General features: G+C 44.3%; 1 protein-coding gene across 2 annotated transcripts in view; it reads right to left on the reverse strand.

Annotated features, from left to right (window-relative positions):
* The window catches only part of LOC119170077 (cell adhesion molecule Dscam1-like), a 295,537-nt gene that overhangs the window by 33,099 nt on the left and 241,478 nt on the right, over positions 1 to 20,960 (reverse strand). For both annotated transcript variants that reach the window (XM_037421113.2, XM_075880186.1), the window contains exons 8-15: positions 20,514 to 20,624; positions 19,397 to 19,558; positions 12,335 to 12,631; positions 10,128 to 10,247; positions 8,857 to 9,030; positions 6,665 to 6,812; positions 5,895 to 6,043; positions 1,300 to 1,431 (exon numbers count right to left, since the gene is read on the reverse strand). In XM_037421113.2, coding sequence (XP_037277010.2) covers positions 1,300 to 1,431; positions 5,895 to 6,043; positions 6,665 to 6,812; positions 8,857 to 9,030; positions 10,128 to 10,247; positions 12,335 to 12,631; positions 19,397 to 19,558; positions 20,514 to 20,624 — 1,293 coding nt within the window. The remainder of the gene's footprint in view (positions 1 to 1,299; positions 1,432 to 5,894; positions 6,044 to 6,664; positions 6,813 to 8,856; positions 9,031 to 10,127; positions 10,248 to 12,334; positions 12,632 to 19,396; positions 19,559 to 20,513; positions 20,625 to 20,960) is intronic.

The raw sequence follows: 20,960 nt of genomic DNA on the forward strand, positions 1-20,960 counted from the left end.
ATACGCAACTACGCCAGCGGCCGGATCTCCCGCGAAGCGGCCCGCATTCTCCGAATTCACGAACGCAACATCTGCCGCAAAAACGACAGTTTCCTCCTATGGACCCCCGCCCACACGGACCCTCCGCTTGCGGGCAACGCGACTGCTCACGCCGCGGCTCGAGGACTTACACACCGAGCTGCGACGCCTGCCGACAGTCCCGATGTCTCGCACACTTCGGCAGCGATGCGGGAACGGACGTGGGGGGGGGGGGGGGAATCGCATGACCACTTTCAGAGACATCACGCAACACTACAGACTGAACAGATGCAAATATCCACCACCCCACGCCAAACTAAACAAGAAACAGCAGGTTGCCTGGAGACAACTACAGACACACACGTACCCGAATCCGGTGATCCTTCGCCTCTGCTACCCAGGCATTTATACGTCCGACGCGTGTAAGGCGTGCGGAGCCAGAGCGACGCTGCAGCACATGCTGTGCAAATGTACCGGTAACGCGCAGCTTCCCCTACGAGCCCGGTAAACATGGTGGTCTCGAACCGCGAGGCGCGATGGGAGGCTGCTCTGCTCAGCCACGACCTTGCCGATCAACTGTGGGCCGTCCGGCATGCCCAGGATGCCGCCCGGGTCCAAGGACTCGAGGCCGTCACCTAGGCCAGGGTGCTTGTAGCCCCACCCCGCTCAATGACGCCGGACATGTTCAATAAAGTTTTTACTCACTCACTCCCATTGAAAACACTAATATTGTAATCTTTAGAATAACCTTTTTTTTCTGCATCACTTTATTTGCTCATTAAACATTTTCTTTCAAACTCATCTTTTCAATATTTTACAGTACCACTCACGTATATGCCCACCATGTGGTGCAATAATATCATCATCGTCATCATGTGACTATTTAGCGAGATCTTCCTGCAGTTTTATCTTGTTTGTATACACTCCTTTAATTGTGCGAATGTATTTTCTGCCGCCTAAAAGTAACAATGCTTCCCACTATATAACCGTGCTTTCTCCCTTACCAATATATTCTTGGAGGCCCGAGAGGTAGTTGTAAATAAATTAATAAACGGTGCGCCGCACGTTCGAACGCGTTTGCACACATATATTTCACCTTTTCATAGGTAAAAATACCGATGTGTAACGTGCTCAACAACTAATGGGAAACGAGGAAACAAGGTAGCTGCTTCTTAGCAGGTTGGCTATGGGTGCGCTTGATGCTAACGTTTTTTTTTTTCGTTCATGCGAAGAAACATGCACCGTCCTAGTAAAAAGGGGGTAATTTGTGACGTGGCTTACATCCGTCGTCCTTGTACTGAACCGTGTAGTGCGTGATGGCGCTGTTGCCGCTGTACGGAGCTGTCCACTCCAGCTTGACGCTCCTGCTACCAGCTTCCACCACTTTCAGGTCCTGGGGCGCGTCGGGAGGCTCTGCGAACCAAGAAAAAAAAAAAGCTGTCGATGAGTGCGAAGTGCATTCGCTTAACGCTTCGCTGTTAAAAAAGCGTCAATATCAAAAATAAAGCTCATATCAATCCCGTAAATAACTAAGAAAACATTCAGTGAGCATTATTGAGCAAGATCTCGCATAGCGTGAGCAATAAGCGTGGTTCATTTGTTGACGCGAAATCTTTATCATCATGGAATGTTTCTCGCCAGATAGAAGCGGAACAGTTAAGTTTGTTTAGCGTTAGTTAACGGAACGTTTCCTTCACGCGCAGCTAACCTAGCATGGCAAAGCCGAGCTAGACGTGCCTTCTCTATTTTATATTCCATTCAGTTTTGGTAAGTGCTCACGGAATACGCGGCCCAAGAAAGCTATTGCATGTGCCATTGCAATCGGCCATGGAACTTGAATCGATTTCGACCAGCTGCGGTTCTTTATACGCATTGAAACAATCGATTTCGTGGTGTTTGTGTGCTTTGAAAAAATCACACGAATGTGCGAGCTACGCGTCTGCTTCGTTCACTTTGTCATCAATGCATTTGCGTGAGCGAAAAGTAATCCGGCAGATCGCAAGCGTTGTGGAAATCGATTTTACGCGAAGCAGCCAGGCAGCGATAACCTACGCAGGATTTGTTTTTTTTTCTTTTTTTAGTCAAGCTTTATGAAATGGTTCGAACTTTTAGTGTTGGGGCCAGGCAATTACCAGGTACACTGAGAAACTGCGTGTGAAGGGTAACTCCTGGGCCAACGTGACATCCATACTCTCGTTCTGTCACCACGAACAGCATGTTAAAGTGCGAAAATGCGGTATTATACGCAATGGCTATAAGTGTATTTCGTCTACGCTTGACTATAGCTTTAGTAGTAATAGATAAGTCATGCGTATTACAAGGAAATGAAAGCGGATAGCCGACACTTCCGCCCCGACCGAAATTGTCCTGACATGGCGCATGTATAGGGTATTCTTTTACGAGACAGCTGGAAGCACTGGCGTGGCTCTGTGGCAGAACGCTTGACTGCCAAGTAGAATACCTCGGTTCGATTACGACTCGAGCCGCGGAAATCGCTTTTTGTTTCCTCTGGTTCGATCAACTCACAGAAAATGAGTGGTTATCTGTAGGGCTTTCTTTACTTTTCTTGTCACTACTGGTGTTATGTTAAATTCCGCTGGGTTATTAGTACTCTTTATAGTGTTATGATCCAAACTGCCTCGACCGCTGCACATATATCTGTAGTTGACGCTGAAACTTCCAATGGATGATGCGAAAAGGGAGCGTGCCTTCTCTGTCTGTCGGCTGATGGTGCCGTAGGCAGCCACCGCATAAACCGCCGCAGAGTGCAAGCCACGCGCTCGCATGCTCTTTTTTTTAAAAAAAAGACGAAAGTGTAAGTCTCACACGCGTGATTCGTGTTCGCTTCTACTTGTCCGGACAAGTTTAGAATCTACATCTACTTGTCCGGTTTCATTTGGCTGCTTCTCCTCTCTAAGCATTTGGTGCTTGCGCTGCTGTCGCACTTGAAAAACTTCATGTAGGCTCCAAATTATAGCTATTAACCCATGAATGCGTTGCACATTGCCATAGGTTCAACTAGGTTCTCGTCTTCCCATATTTACAGAGCTGTGAGCATCTTTCTGATTCATTTCACATTTAAAGATGCAACAATGTGCACGCTGTCACCTCATTAAATAGCTTGTTCTTTCCCGCTGCAGTGAATTTAATCTCTCTATCTTCTTTTTTCTCTTCTCTTCCCTCCTCTCTGTTCCTCTCTTTCTATTCCCTAGCCCTAATCTCCTAGTGTACGCTATCTAAACGGAATCCTTTCTGTTTGACCTCCCGGCCTGGTCCCGTTCTGTTTGTTCCTTCCTTCCTTCATCCAAATTCAAAGTGAATGCGTTACTCAAAACCACCTTGAAGTATCGGTGATCATTATAATGCGCTCTGAATATGGTTTATCCAAACATGTGCTATACCTGCATGTGAAGTGTATAAGGATAGAATGCCAGACACCTTATTCGATCATGGGAAAGTGTTAATAGGAATAATTACGATTTCAGCTATCGCACGGTTAACTGCTGAAGAATGAGCGAAATCTTCTTGAAATTTGCATGTGCCCCAGCAGCCACGTGCAAAGTGGAAATTGTCGGTTGTGGTGATGATGTGGAACTTGGATGTAGTTGAGAACACGTTTTTAGAAATTTACACAAAGCTAAGCTCTGAGGGGTAAGCACTTGAAAGACAATTAGGTGCTGCATGTTTCTACAACTTCTGTCGAGTGTTTTTTTTTGTGTTCTTTCTTGTTTTTTAAACACACACTTTCCTGACGACAGAAAATGTTGCACTTGAAATCACGGCCGTAGTGAAGACTTGGGACCGAGAAAGGAGAGAAACTTATTTGAATACCTTCTATGCTGCATTTTCCCGCTGCAGACGTCGTTTTCAATTCATTATAAAAAAAAAGGCGTGCGCTGCATCTGCTTGCTGAATTTATAAGCAGTACCAAGAGAAAACGAACTTGAAGTTCAGCCCGCATATTCTACAAACACTGCGCAACCGATCAACTTCAGCAGTGATTGATGACTCACTCCGTAAAGCAAAAAAATGACACTGCTGGGAAAGATAGATTTTCATTCTAGTCGCGGCAGCAAAAACTACTGTTTATTGAATTTATCACGCTGCTCGATCACTTTTTTTCTTCATTTGCGGGCGTCATTATTGTATACGATAACGATAGAAGCGACGTGGTCTTGGTAACCTCGTTAGGAACTTGACTTTCCCGAAAGCCGAGATTAAAACGGGACTGCATCAGCACCTTATCAATCTTTTTTATCACTCATAAGTGTGCGGGAAATTGAGACGATCAGATTGAGTAGCTTTTTCACTGGCCTTTTACGGCTATTTTATCTTTATTATTACTCCAGTGATTATACTTGTAAGCAATATCTAGTTACGGTCTACGTGTTCGACTTCAGCTCATAAGCACAGCCTGTGTGTATGCTTTAATATCAACTCAAGCTTCGACATTAACATCATTCGTGCGATGAAGATATAACCAAAATACTATGTTTTGTCATTCCGAAGTTGCCGAGACAGTAACAGATGAGTCGGAGAATAGACGCGTGCCACTGTGGACAAAACTAATAATGAAAAACTGGAGACATCATTCAGTAACAAAAAAATATAGTGCTGAAGTAGAAAAGCTTATAAGAGTAACCACAATCAATTTGTCACAGCTTCACAGTATTAGTGCAAATTCTGAGGGAAGAGTGCAGCTTGCTGGACTTCCTTGTTTCTGTTTATATTGTAATGAAAAAGTGCTTGACGTCGGGGTCTAGAAAGCATTCAGTGACGTAGTTCCGTCACGGAAATGACGCTGACAGTATGCAGACAATCAAGTGGAAAAGAAAAAAAAAATTGTGAACGGCAGCTCAAACCAGAACTTCTAGATTGAGGACAACAAATTCCAGGTTCACTGTTCTCTCCGCCGCCATCAGAAACGTGCCTTTGCGATCTCTAATGTCCGTCAGGCAGAGAACTTGGTTGGTGGATGGGTGTCGCCATCTGTGGGCGGTGCAGCGAAGTAATGCATCATAACCGAACTCTCCGCGATTACCTTATGCAACGTGTTGTTGCTACGCATCCTTTTTCGGTGCGTTTCCAAAAGAAAAGCGATTTCACATATGCCTTAACACACCGTTAGATGGCGACCATTACCCAAACTTCCACCTCAGTGACATTATCCATTCATATCGAAAATAGCTGTGCGACGCTCGCCTGCCTCACCAGGCTAGCCTGACGTTCCACAATTACGCTCACTCCAAGAACAATCGCTGCTGGTCAAAGCGAAATACGACGCGCGCTGCTTTTCGCTCTTGTTGGGCTGCGGTGTTCAATAACTGCAACATGCCACGAGTAGGCGACCTTAGCCCGAATTCTGCGCCCAATCAGTCACGATCTTCTGGTTGTCACATTTTTGCTTCCATTAATTCGGGCTTTCGTTAGTCAATAATGATGGACGTCAGTCATCGGGATGATGATGTATGACTAAGCTTTAATATGTACGCACGCCAATACACACTGTGCAAGCTCTCTTACATCTGTGTACAATAAACATTAAACGACTTCCTTAAGAACACGCTTTACTTTCGTATTTTGCGGATTCCTATGATGGATAGATCAACCATGTTTTTTTTTATTGTCATCCAGACTACAACCCTTTGAAATGAAGTGCGAAATGGCAGATAATGTAGATTTCTGCATCGCTTGTTTTCTCTTCCATTCACACTGAACGCAGGGCGACACTTATCACAGCGTAATACAATGCCGCTGTAAATAAACGATTGTAATATTTTGACCATACCATTAAGATACTTCTATGTATAAGTTTTTGCCACGGGGCTCAATGTGGCGTTAGAATGTGATTAGATTATAACCGAAGCATCGCTTACCTTGTATTATCAACTGGATGTTCGTGTCGTCCTGGCCGAAGTTGTTTGTGGCCAGGCACGTGAAAAGGGCGGAGTCGCGACGGTCCGTTTGGCGTACGATTATCTCCGACGTGATGCCCGTGGACTGCACGGTCTCCACAAGCTCGTACCTGAAATTTGGAGTGGGGGAGTTTAATCGAGTATCTGGCCTGGCGGCATCTTTTCTTTAAGGTATGACCAATGCATCCACGACATTTCATCTTTCGTGCTATATTTGAGCAGTTACGAACTCGATAAGTACAAAGTTACGTGCTTTCCATGCAAAGCCTACTGTTTTTTTTAAAACGTAGCTGACCCGCAGGTCGCGAGATCAATTTCCGGCTGCGGGGCTGCATTTACGGTGGAGGCCGAAGTGTTGTAGGCCCGTGTGCTTAGATTTGGGTGCACGTTAAAGAACCCCAGATGGTCGAAATTTCCGCAGCCCTCCACTACGGCGTCTCTCATAATCAATATGTAGCAATATGATGGCTTTGGGATGTTAAACCTCCCATACTACTATTGTGTTAGAACGCATTTTTCCCAAATATACAAAGAAAAAAAAATAAAGCAAGGCCTGTTTAAATGCCATAAAAAGTTCTAACGTCTCCAATATTTCGTTTACGCGTATGTTCCGGCTCACTGCATATCTTCCTGCGAAAAACTAACCTATCATTTCCTTTTGTAAATTTTGATATCTAGTTTCATTTTCAAATAGGTGATTCTTGAATTCTGTATATATACTTATTCATTACCTCGGGTCCTGCTTTGGACTGACTGGCTGCTTGTCCTTCATCCAGGATACTCCCATCGGTTTGTCGCCCATGGCGTCACACTTAAGTCTCGTTGTCTGTCCTTTGCGCACCATTTCAGCTGCGAACTTTGTCTTGAAATGGGCAGCAACTGCAACGGCACAGAAAAGAACACAAATAATTGAACGTAAAAACGTTTATTTTCTCTGTTGTAATGCCGTGAAATCGCGTTTATACCCTTTCTACGGGAACAGAAAATAAAGCGTATTATGCAAGAATTTTATTGGCAAAGTAGGTTAAAAAGGAGGAAAACAAGTGTAATTCATGCGAAACTCACTTTTATTCAGCTAAATTGACGTAGCTGGTCAATTTGCGCTAAAAGTTCTTCTTTTCAATGTCTACGAGTAAATATTTTGACAGATATTCATCTGAATTTTTCTAAATTTCTTTCTCGGGCCCATCATAACGATAATTGGGCGCATGCAGCGAACAATCCTAGCAGCAATGTTTTCACCTCTAAATTGGCATTACTGCTTGCTCTATGGCTCTGCAACGTTCAGATTGTGCCTTGTTGGAGCCCGATTCGGGCTTGTATCCCGAATAATGAATGCAGGATTTATACCTGTGCTGGTCAAGGTGCACTTTCGCGGTCGTATTTTCTATATTTGAGGAAATATATGGTCGTATCGAACGCGCTAAAATGCACAATTTGTGAGTTAACATCGCCGAAAATAAAAAAAAAAGTCGGAAAACAAGTAGTACGCAGGCGGCTGGTATCACCGAGATTCCACCATAGCTTATCAGCATCAGTTCGATGCCGTCAAGTATATGGATTGAATGACCTTTTCGCGGGGACATTCCACCGCGAGGCATATTTTGATTTCCAACTCTCTTACGGGTGCATAAAGGGCACTCAGCGTGGCTGTTACTCTCATCAGCACACTCTCTCAAGAAAGAACATATTTGAGGCATTTCTCAGTCAAACAAGAATCACCATGCATCTTGTGTGCATTTTGTTGCTTTATCACCGTCCTGTACCTCCGGCTTATAAACTGCAGCGTGACATAGCTTTCCTGATAGCAAAGTGGAGAGCCCGAGGGTATAGGAAAGGAAACGCGAAGCCCAATGAAGATTGTACCTGCGGGACAAAAGACTCCCCAAAGGCACACACAGCAATAACGGGGTGCAGGTCGAGTAGAAGGTGGGAGCAAGTGCGCTTTTCTTCACTGTACACGAACACTGTGCTTGTTGTGGCAGATGACACGTAAGTTCCGTTAAGTAAATTTTCGTGGCCCTCACTATCAAACTCTGACATCAAATATTCGGGTGCATGCGAAATTTATTCAGTAAACAGTCCCAAGGAGTAAACTATGTATTCTCCTGACAGGTCTAGTTTGGAGCTAGCTGTCGTGTACGAAAACTTGGAGGGTTGCTTAAACTTCACTCTCAAGAGTAGAACGCGATAGCGTAATCGGGCCCCGTACGCACCATAGATTCCTAGCTTGGCTTCGGTTCTGGGAGCATGCCTAAACCATGCCTAAACCATACCTAAACCATGCCACAAGATAACGAACGTCTGTGCGCGTAACATTAGCTGTTTCAAACAATCCTAAAAAGCCTACTGCAAGTACAGTGACGGAGTGCCTATCAGGCCATGATATTTTCTTTTTTTTTTCAAATCAGCGAATGACTCACTACACACGCGAAAATTTGAGGTTCATGAAAATAAAACATAATATAAATATCCGTTTTAGTAAAACCGCGAATTCGAACCCGTGACATTTTCGTCGGGCATGATTTTAGAGCCGGTTGGCCACCACACATACATCGGCTAGCGTACTAACGGCAACCCTTTCATTGACACCGTATAACCATGGTGGTACTTCGGCGGTATTTAAGCACACGCAAGAGTGTGCAAGGGTCCCACGGGTGTGCTTTAAAAAAAAAACATGGCTCTGCCTTTTTTCGTCCCGCCACATGCATGTTTATAGAAGACGGAATGCATCAGCACTTTTCCTTGCGGCATGGTTTAGGTGTCAACTAAGAAGCGAAGTAAGTGTTGCACTTGGAAAGGCGATACGAACACGATTAGATTATGCTATCGCTTTCTACTCTTGAAGGCGAAGCTCGAGTGTTCAAGATTGTCGCGTCTGTCCATGACAGATAATGCCAAGCGCGTATTGATAGAAACGTACTGTGTACGGTGACTTTGACGACCTTGCTGAGTCCTTGCCCGACGCCGTTGGTCGCCTGACAGAGGAAGAAGCCGGCGTCCTCCTCCTTGGCGTCGTTGATGGCCAGCGAGCCATTCTCGAATACCTGAACGTGCGCACTGCTCATCACCGGCTTGAAGTCGCGCGCCGCTTCACCTGCGTTTAGCGTGGACCATGCATGCATGAGGCTTCTCTGCGGACACAAGCTGAAACACACGCCATACGAATAAGGCACTAATAATGGTGCATACTGAAGCACTCTAGTGCTAGAGAATCACAGTTACAAAACAAAAGAGAGAAAGAGAGAGAACACAAGGAGAAAAGCAGGGAGGTTAACCAGGGCTGAGCCCCGGTAGGCTACCCTGCACTGGGGAAGGGGAGAGGGGCCATTTCATATAGCGCTGCGGCTTTTTCAAACTTTCACTCTCTCGGCAAACACGCTGTATGTCTTTGTGTGCTCTTTCTTACGCGTCATTACAACCTAGTAGCCCTTTTAAACAAAGCTTAAGCTCCAGCCCATGTTGCTGCATGTGATGCATTCGTATTTTTTGAGAATCACATTCTATGATCGTCACGACAGCTCCTGGTCATCATGCCGTGTTACAAACACTTTATTCGATTAAGTTACGGCTGACATAACATCTTGTTAAGGAGCTACTATAATCGGAGGGCACATTTTTTAACTGAGCGTGACACTTAACATGACGTATTGACAATCTATTGGCGAAAATGGACTGTGTGTGGGAAAAACGGTTCTCTGTGTGGTGAACTGAGATGATTTATCAAAGCGAATTCGGCCAATTTCAATTCAAAAGTTAGCGGCGAGTTTTACTTGAACAATGTAAGTATCATCTTAAGAGACATATGGTTCAGATAACATATTGAATGTCTTGGAGCGAATATTGAAATGATTTATTTAAGAACGTAGTTAATACAACTAGTTGGCTTTTGAAATATCTCAGAAAAGCACAAGGAGACACAGACAACACCAACTCCATTTGCTTTTCGTTTTTCACTGCATCTAATTAGCTCTTTTTCCTAAGACAAAAACAAAAGGGAAGTAAAAAATTTGAACCTAGCGGGGGCAGAAGCAATGACCCAAATTAAAAGCGATGGTACCTCCAAGACAACTTTATGGACTTTATTCGGACTAATCACAACTTTATGGACTTTATTTTTAATCCGTGGCTTGGTATCCTTTGTTAACTATTATAAAGTACGAACGATTAATTAACAAAGAAAGCGTTGCAAACCTTCGGCCTTCGTCCATCGGATCCTTGGCTTGGGGAACCCGTCCGCTTCACAGTCGATGACTACAGTCTTGCCTTTGATGACGGATGTTTCTGCGGGCTCAATAATCCACTGTGGAGGGACTAGAGTAAAAGGAACAAGAAAGCCACACGTATAATAATGTATTCTATCTAAATCAGTACACATTGTGCTTTGTGGGTAATTGAGATAACACGAGCCACTATACGTGCGCATAAAATGTTTTTTGTTATTGTACCCTGTAAAAGCAGTCAGCTCAGCTATATGGCCATGGACCAGTATGAAGGAGAACAACAGGGAGAAATGCAAGGAGGGTTGTAAAAGTCAATAAAATGCGCTTAGTGTTTGATACCGCACCCTCAGTAAATCCGATTAAAATATACAAGAAAAAGAATAAAGGCGTGCTTCTGTTGTAAATTTTCTACAACATTCCCTGATATGTGTGCCATACAGTACACTACAGTACAGTGCAGACAGTATAGTACAGTGGTGTGTTAAAGTAGTACGTGGTTTGAGAGAAGAAGAGAAGTGGCGGTAGCGTTGGTGGTTATCCCCTTACGGCTTCCTTCTGTCTCTCTTCCTCTTTTTATTTTTTTTTTGCTGTTTGCAGCAGCTTCCCTATTTATCTTTTTGCCCCTTTATTACGAGTGGTGTGGCTTTTGTGTCCTTGCCTGAGAAACAGTCACTGCTCTATCTTTCCTCAGTTATTGTCGCATAATAATCTTCTCTCTGAAAGCTCTCACCTACTGCTATCATTCAAGCGAGATTCGTTAACAAACAAAGCGCTCTAATACGTGTAAAGTTCTGCATATGCTGTCAAAGAAACACAAGCAAGAAATGTGAAGGAGCACATAGCTTTATGCAAAGTGATAAAAAGGTAAGAGCGGCTGTTAGGTTCATCCCTGTTGTGTCAATCGCAATGCAGCAACGAGCAATTGATGTCTTCTAATTTCGCGCATTATTAAGTGTGTCAAAATTATAAAAATATCCACATCACATGTCTTTAGAAAACAATAAATTCATACACTCTCATTGGTAACGTATGCAGTGACGCGCATGGTAAGAAAAGAAAGAGAGAGAAAGAGAAATACATCAAAAGAAAAGACAGAGAGGTCAAGTTGGTAGAAGAACAAACCCGCGTCTGGGCACGCGGACGGCTTGCTAATCGAGATGATGCGAGAAAGAATAGCAACTTTGAGGACGTTTGAGATCCACATTCAAGAGTAGAGAGCGTTAGCGTATTTGGCTTGGTTCGTATCGCATTCTCAATCTCTAGTCAGCTTTTGTTTCGTGGTATAGGCATCTCACCCGCACCATTGGAAAGTAAAGCCTGTGCGCGTAACATAGCCTCTTTGTAACTACCTTAGAATTCCCACATCAAGTAAAGTTGCGAAGTGCCTACTACGTCGTATTTCGCTATTCAGCGAATCAGGCAAGTGTCTACAACGCGTCCATGCGTGCACCTTCGCACCTGTACGCTCTGTCGATGCTGTTGCTGGTGATAATGATGAATTATGCTAAATCAATTTATACTGATCGGGCTTGACCAATTCAATGTGGAACTCACGTGATGTGACGCCAGGTGTGATTATACGCTTCTGCCAATAATTATTAGATGTCGTTGCGTGGCTCCTCTCACTATAATATAACACCTGTAGATCATTTTCTATTTTTTCAAGACATTCCAAGCTGTCTTGTGCCTTTGTGGTAGAACATTTGCTTTGCTTTCAATGCAGAATACCGAGGTTATATTCCCGCCACACCAGATATTTTCGTTATTTGCATTCGCCGTCACTTTTCCCTAGCGGAAAACGCCGATTTTTCACTCACAACTAACGACGACGACACCGGAATTTTAGAGAAACGAGCGTTGGAACATAATAAAGAGGTCCTGGTGGGCTAGTTGGTAAATCGTGATGCGGCATGAAAACGCACATGCAACCATGAATGACTCGGAAGGTTAGACCAGCAAACGCGTAATGCAAATTAATTTGAAGTTGAAGGAGACATAACACCTTTGCATACTTTGTGACTATACCATTAAGTTAAGTATCTAATCAGCGCAAAGATTCGTTGTGTTCGTTTTCTGCAGCATCGCTTATTCGCGCGGTCCTCTGAACTATAGCGTTCAACCACCGAGTCCACAAGTTCGCTTTGTTGAATTGCAATGATCTTTTGTGAGTGTACGCACCATGTATGACCATAACCGCCGAGTGGCTGGCGCTGCCGGCGTCGTTCTGGGCCACGCAGGTGTAGTTGCCGCGATATTCGAGCCGCAGCGCCTTGAAGAGTAGCGTGGACGTGAATCCGGACACTGTGTTGACGAGGATGCCGGCCGTGTCAGGATTCGACTCGCTAATGGGTTCGCCGTCTTTGGTCCAGCTGATGTTGATGGGCAGGTCGCCGCTTATCACGGCGCACATCACGGATGCCCGCTGGCCCTCGCGGAGGGACGCCGGGTAGCTGAAGGGCTCTATTGCCGGTCTCACTGAGTTGCAGAACGTGTTCGGAGATTATGAGTAAGGCACAATCCCACAAGCAAGAAAATATGGGACACGAAAGGAAAGGGAAGGAACGACAAAAGTATAGTAACAGAAGACACAAAAAAATGAAAAAGACGAATGAGTGAAGTCTACGAAGAGAATAGGAAAGGCACAAGAAAAAAAATAATAAGGAAGAAAGAAAGGCTTAAGTAAAGAAGGAATAAACTGGTGGAGGAAGAGAGACTTCAGGGAAGAGAATAATAAAAGAAGGCTGATTGAGGAGAACGTATTGAGAATTATGACATTAAAATTGTGTGGTTTCATAGAAGCTGCAACTCACTCACTCACTCACTCACTCACTCACTCACTCACTCAATAAATCGATAAATTGATCAATAGTTCAATGATCAATAATCGATAAATCAACAATATAATAATCAATAATAAATAACTGAATCAATAATCAATCAAGCTATGTGCCGGCTTGTTTACGCAGTCTAATTGCTGATTGATTGCGCGCCCACACGTGTTTTATAATTCGTTCACAGTAATCTCACGCAGCTTAAGCGATCCAACATCGCGCTGTGATCCGAAATTCCAGGTCATAGCGCAAGCTTCTAATCTTGCCATGTTCCTTTTTAGTCAGAAATCTCGCCATGTCTCTGTATCCAAAATAATGCGTCGAGAGTTCCCTCCACCGCCATGCACATTCGTTAGCGCAAGGCTCAGTGCCAGCTATAGCATGACGTGTGATTGCAATGTTCAGCGTGTCGTGCGCTCGTGACAATTACGCACTCCTTTCTGCGTGACCATTGTTTGTAGCTGGTCCTGCTCTGAGCGCTGTAATGATGTCGCCGTGTTCTGCGCGCGCTGCAGTTTCCTCTCACGTAGCGCGTGCCTCAGCACGTCGTTTCTTCGTGTGGCATGGCATTCCGACGTGCCAACACGAAGTTATGCGCTCACGATCCTGTGCTCTAACACCCAGCAAAGTACTTTAGGCGACTCATACGCGATCGTTGGCGTTAGGCCAACCAGACTGTTCTGTTCGAATATCCAGGTTTTCTAATTAATCGTGATCGCTTTAGATGGTGTCAGCGTGTAAAGTCATAACAGGTGCCGCATTTCGCAACATTGTGGAGTTTTATACTGCGGACAAAAACGGACATTAGAAAACTATTCGTAAAAATGTTTGCAGTTTTCACAGGTGGCGCAAGCCTCTGGGACAAACCACAGAGCATGTGTTCGACCTAGTGATGTGTTGCCGGTAGTGCCGAGCTTTTGCTGAGGTTACTGAGCTTTTGCTAGAAGTAATCAGTATGGCTGTGCTTGACTATTCTCCAGTAAAACCGAAAGTTGGGCGAGTTGGTGATAGTTCATGGTTACAAATAAGCAGCGCACGACGTTTTACAAAAGAGAGACGAAAGGGAACACCGCTGCACTCTCAACTAGTTTATTTCGTAAAAGACCTTGGTTATTATACAACAAGACGGTGTACCACGTGCTACAATGACAACGTATTTTCTAAAAAACCAACTTCGCAATCGCTCAAAGTAATCGATGCTTGGCTTATACAGTAATCTTTTCTTTTTGCGATGTGGAAGGCCTCGATCACTTCCCTTGTCATCTTATCTCTGTGGCTGGCAAGAATTTTAGTCTCAGAGAACAGCGGGGAGCAGCCACATTCCAAGCAATGCCGTCTTAAGTGCGAGTAGGCATTATTAGCTAATGCTCTCTTGTGCTCCGTTAACCTTGTATTTATGCACCGGCCCGTTTGACCGATGTACATTTTCCCACATGACATGAGCAAACAGTAAACCACCGCGGTTCTGCACTCAACAAATGAAACAATGTGCTTAACAGAGCACCGACACCTATCCTTTTTTGTCAATCGCTTTCTATCTAGCCTAGCGCATATCTTTCCTAGTTTGTTAGGTGCAGAAAAAACAACTTGTAATCCATACCGGCTGCCTACATTCTTTAGATTATGTGATATACTGTGCGCATAGGGTATGGAGACACATTTCTTTTTCTTTTCTTCATAATTCCTCTCAATTTGAGGCTGCTCCAAAGATATATTCTTGCGCACAAGATGAACCAACTTCTGTGCGGTTCTGCGCAGAACATGCTCTTCGTAACCCGCACTAGCCAATCTATCTACTTGTCTGATGAAGCTATCATTAACTTTGTGGGGACAAGATTTGGCCAAGGCAGCGCGGAGACAAGAGAAGGCTATGCCATTCTTAACTGTCTTTGAATGCCCGGAAGAATAGCTGAGCAGGGGCTTCTCAGATCGTGGGCTATGCTAGATAGAAAGCGATTGACAAAAAAGGATAGGTGTCGGTGCTCTGTTAAGCACATTGTTTCATTTGTTGAGTGCAGAACCGCGGTGGTTTACTGTTTGCTCATGTCATGTGGGAAAATGTACATCGGTCAAACGGGCCGGTGCATAAATACAAGGTTAACGGAGCACAAGAGAGCATTAGCTAATAATGCCTACTCGCACTTAAGACGGCATTGCTTGGAATGTGGCTGCTCCCCGCTGTTCTCTGAGACTAAAATTCTTGCCAGCCACAGAGATAAGATGACAAGGGAAGTGATCGAGGCCTTCCACATCGCAAAAAGAAAAGATTACTGTATAAGCCAAGCATCGATTACTTTGAGCGATTGCGAAGTTGGTTTTTTAGAAAATACGTTGTCATTGTAGCACGTGGTACACCGTCTTGTTGTATAATAACCAAGGTCTTTTACGAAATAAACTAGTTGAGAGTGCAGCGGTGTTCCCTTTCGTCTCTCTTTTGTAAAACGTCGTGCGCTGCTTATTTGTAACCATGAACTATTCTCCAGTTTGATTGGCCCTCACACTACAGACCTGTCACGTGGTTATATCGAAACCGTATAACGCGACAACCCTTTGCATAGTTCTGACTGGACCATGTCACGGGAAGAGTTACGCCATGTGACGTAGTTTTATAACAGCGAGAGCTGTTATGAGACCACAACAAGGGTAACGTGCAACCCAGTTGTGAGCCGCCACCTCAGCTAGTGTCCGTAACCAATATCGCGCAAACTATGTGTGTTAAAAAAAACACCAAAGCACAATGGAATTTGAATCAGGGTCTCCCGCGTGCCAGCCATGTATTCTATCTTAAGGGTATGCTGGTGCTTGAAACAGCGATGTAGACTGCTCTTAGGCAAGCTTGATGTCGGAAAAAGAATAGCGTAAAGTTGTGTAATAAGGTGTTTTAAAACAGCAAAGATAAAAACAGACGTCTCACAATGTGAACTGCATTACGAGAGGGTCGTCGAATGCTGTTACACCAATACAAAAGCCTGAGACATAATTTTTTATCGTCGTCAGCCATCGCATCAAAAAAAAATGCGCAAACTCTCTCGCAAGTCTGTAGCGGGTACCACGTTTCTCTTAGGAATGACGAAGGGTGCCATAGTGGATACCTTCCTACTACACAAAAATTATGATGATTGGTGGCGTAGTGGGTGCCATGCAGGTGTGTAGCAGTTACCCAAAAGTGTTTAAAAAGGCTCTGAAAGCCACTCTTCTAGCTTTCGCTGTGATGGAGGCGGAAGTGTTGTAGGCCCGTGCGCTCAGATGCGGGTGCACGTTGAAGAACCACAGGTGGTCGAAATTTCCGGAGCTCTCGACTACGGCGTCTCTCATAATCATATGATGGTTTTGGGACGTTAAATCCTACATATCAATCAAATGAAGCTTTCGCTGTGACTCTGCTGCGCGTTCCGCACAGGCAGGGTGGTTTTATTCATCTGACTAGTCGGTTTGTGATACAACGTTGGTTTAGTCACGTGATAAGTTTGGTTACTTCAAGATTTGAGTCTCGTGACAAGTGACTACATGATTTCAAGTCGTGCGAATAGTGTTAAGTGATTAGTCACGTGATGTTTCGCAGCACTGTGTCAGGTGGCTAGCTTTTACGTATTTTTGTGGGCAGATGTCACGTGGTTCTCGTTACATGACTAGCTATTACGTGGTCTTGCCCGGAATACGTCCCGTGACTACTTCTTGCATATTTTTGACACAGCATGCGACGTGACTATCTAATAAGTGATATTACAAGACTTCACTTGACACTGTGATACTTTATTTATAAAGGGAACATGCCACGTGGTTAAATGTTGAGTGATGTAGCGTTATTTTCATCACGTCACGATTCACATCATGTGGCGTGAGTTTTAGTGAATTAACTGGTTGCCACGCAAAGTTACATTGGTTTTATTCTCATGACTAACTGTCACGCAATGCTGCGTGACCTTTAGTCAAGTGAATAAATGTTAGATAACGTTACCCTATTTTAGTCACGTGAGTGTTGTTGATTCATGCTACGTTATTTTCTAGTTCTTATGGAATTTTTAGTCTTGTCTCTTGTAGCTACTTGATTCTGACCTAGGTACTGATCTTTACGAGATTTTAGGATACTTTTGGCCTCGTAACCAGTTATTGCATAGTAACAGATGATTTGAATCCCGTGAATATAGTTGTTACGTGATGTTATGTTACTTCTAGTCACGTAACAGACTTGGCCATCAAATGTATTGTATTTCACTTCGACGAATGCAGCACACGTGTTGCGGGGCAGACGCAGGAGTCGAAGAGGGAAATGCGAGCGCGTACCTGTTCATGTTGATATGATAATTCTGGTTCGCGCTGCCTGGCGCACCGAAAGGCTTAAGTGCTCCGCGCTTAAATCACTTATTCAGGCTGGTGAACGTGAAAAAATTATACATTTGCTGGTGGACGTGGAAGAAGTGTCGTACTTAGCCTGCTCGAAAAACCCGTAAGTGCAGCAGTTAGTTGACAAAAAATGTCCTGTTGGACCCGTTTTCCTTCAGAAAAGAAGAAATATGAAAGAACAGGGCGTTGAACAATCAAGTATAGCCGGAATTACACCCTGCACATGAAAATTGGTCGCAAAAGTACTTTGACAGCTCCGCCGCTGTAGTATAGTGGTTATAGTGCTCGACTGCTGACCCGAAGGTAGCAGGATCAAATAGTGGTCGCGGCGGCTGCAAATTTGAGGCAGGCCAATATGCTCAAGGCCGGTGTACTTAGATCTAGGTGCACTTTAGTGAACACCAGGTAGTCGAAATTTCAAGAGCTCTTGAAATAATCATACCATAGTTTTGGGCCACTAAACCGCAGCAATTATTAATTATTAAAAGGCTTTACAACACCTAATAAGCCTCAGTAATTGGAAGGGCAATATTCCATGCGAGGTTTTTCTTTTTAAATTGTTTAAACATAATATCGTTTGTAGTTTGGCTTCATAACGTTTTATGCAAATAATGAACAAATACAGAAGCTTTATGTAGCTTGTCTCTTTCAGGTCATTTAATGGAGTCATGGCAGAACTTGTTCCCACCGCTGTGAAGGGTAGCAAACCGGATACTTTACCAGGTTAACATCTCTGCGTTTATTTTCTTCTATTTCTTGATGTTGCCTTCTGTTCCGTTAAACGTAATAAACGCTAAAAAAAGTAACAGCATCGCCGCGAAGGCGAAGCAATGAACATGATGGCAACAAATGGGAAGGTCGCGCGCGTAATGGCGAAAAGATCGAATAGTGCCCCGCATTTCTTCAGCACAAATAACGCACGAAACGTACTGACAGGTACAGACGAGCGAGTGAGCGTATAAGTTGTTACTTCGCTGTGTCTGAAAAGCGCACTCTTTTCGCAAACGGAGACTGTACATCGATTGCAGTTACCTTCGTGAGCCTGGTAACTACAACATATTTGTTCCGGTGAAAGCCACAGGCCAGCCAACATGTACGATCCTCCCCACCGCGAGATAATGACGAGCGAGCGTCCACCTTCTCCTCTCTGCAGGGCAATGTATAGGCGGGGGAGATGTGAGCGCGCGCCGCCATGCGCTCTTTGCGTCATCTTCCTGGTAATGCTGAAAACACTATAGCCCCCCCCCCCCCCGAGGTGCCCATCACCAGCGGTAAGTGGTAGATATCAATAGCTTGCCGTTCGAACGTTGAAGGACGTGCTTTGCCGTGTCTGAGTGTTTAACGTGTCGCATTCACGACTCAGAAGTTCCACGTTTGATTTCGCGCGCCGGAGTCTTTTTCAGGATCAGGGTTTTATTTCTTTCTTGTATATATATATATATATATATATATATATATATATATATATATATATATATATATATATATATATATATATATATATTATCTATATATATATATATTGTGGGCATTTAGTATACGCATCCTCTTCACCGGTACATTATCATCATTATCATGTGTGGCTCATGCATCCTCATCGTTGTCGCGTAGCATCATCATCTTGGCTCATTCATCGTAGCTGTCGGCTGCCGGTTCCTCAGGCCTAATAAAAGGTGATCCAAACCAAGACTTCATACGTGGTGGAGAGTGCTGTTAGATCCCCCGCCATCCTCTTGACCACTCTACCCCCTGGAGCTACGTTCAGGTCGCCGCTTGGGCCAGGTGTCCGGAAATATGTCGCACCAAGATGAGGATGCATGAGCCACACATGATAATGATGATAATGTACCGGTGAAGAGGATGCGTATACTAAGCGCCCACAATATATATATATATATATATATATATATATATATATATATATATATATATATGTACGTACAGATACAGTGAGTGACGGCGACGCCCACATCGACGCCGACGCCAGCGGCAAAACCCAACTGAGAGTTGCAATAAAAAGAAACGAGCAAATGTAAAAAGACAGCACGGACGGCATGAAGCTTACCTTTGACGCTGATGTACACGGTGCTTTGTGCGGTGTGGCCGTCTTTGTCCTTGGCCACGCAGGTGTACGGTCCTTCGTCGGTGGCCCTCTCCATGTGGTACACTTCGAGAGAGCCATTGTCGTGAACTTTCTGCCTGTGATTGTAGGGCAGCCGGACACCCACTGCGCATAGCCGGTATAGGTGAAAATGTCCACTTTATCCACCTTGACCACTTCCTCCATAAAACGATAAGACTCTTTAATACCAAAAGTTTCGGACAGGAAACATACTGGAAACCATCAGATACTTCTATAATTAATACATTGGTATATGTTTTCACTGAACCCATTCTAGTATTTTTTCCAAGGAAGTGTTGGCGTTTCACGTTAAAGATGCAAAAGTTGGTCGCTGCATAACACCGTGATTGTTTAGTCCTCGCTCTGTGATGCTTTCGCCCGTTGCCTGTTTAGCAGCATAAGAGATGATCAGAGCGAGTAAGAATGCGTGTCTTAATGTCACAATGTCCCGCTGCTTCATTACCGCCTTCCCGATCATAACGTCATAAGGGGTGTAGATCGCCGGTGGAATGAATTTCAAGGTAGTTCTTAAAAATCAAACAAATTAAGTTACTTCTGTCAAGATGAAGTTTGCCATTATTCCCTCTAGCGGGTCGACGTCAATTACCTTCATTCATCGTACTTGAAAAAATAGTTAATGCGCAAGGGCTGGCTAGCTGCGAGTGAAACGAACCTCTCAAATACTCCAGAGTCTTGTATTGCTGCCGCAGTTGCGGTTGGAGCATCACCCAAGCTTTGTTATTTTCATTGTGAAAATTCACCGTTGTCGTGGTGTTCCCACCAGAATTCATGGTCGAGAGGATGGCCGCTGCTACTACCCTGTGCGCCGTTGAATAAGAGCTTCACGCCGCGTATCGTATGAGAAGGCGGAGTTCCCCATGTTGCAAGCATATTGCGGTGAGTTTCGAAGGCTGAGTGGGACGAAATATAGCTGCCTGTCTCGAGCGCACTGTTTTCGTGTACCCATCGCTGAAGGTCAGTTTAAGTTTACGTGCGAGAATGCATCAAAATAATGTAATGCGAAGTGTGTTGACATCCTACAGCCAAATATGTATCATACCTCGCTCCCAGTTGATGGACTCGAGAGGGTATCCGGCCACTGGACATACTATGTTCAGTGTTTCACTGGCGACGACTGTCACGTTTCGCATGGGCCGGACAACAGGTCGTCCTGCGAAAAAGTTTTGTGATGAGTTAAACTTCCACGTTACGTGACCGAACAGCCAAAAAAAAAGACAGAAGGTCATCTTGAGTATTGCGATTCTGATGAAGCCTTCCAAAGACCGACTGAAGAAGACAAAGTTAAAACCAAATAAGCTGTTTTGCTGCCCCAACATGATTGTGGATGAGCAGAGGACGTCTAAAATCGCAGGAGAGTTTGTCTAAGCTGCGTTTATTGTAAGTTACGCCGTCTTTTCCATAGCTTGAGGCATGGACTGTGTTTTTATACAGCGATAATGCGTGTTTTTATAAGCTACTTTTTGTTGATACGATGTGGCATCACGTC

This window comes from Rhipicephalus microplus, chromosome 2 (assembly GCF_043290135.1).
Source record: "Rhipicephalus microplus isolate Deutch F79 chromosome 2, USDA_Rmic, whole genome shotgun sequence".
NCBI classification, from domain to species: Eukaryota; Metazoa; Arthropoda; class Arachnida; order Ixodida; family Ixodidae; genus Rhipicephalus; species Rhipicephalus microplus.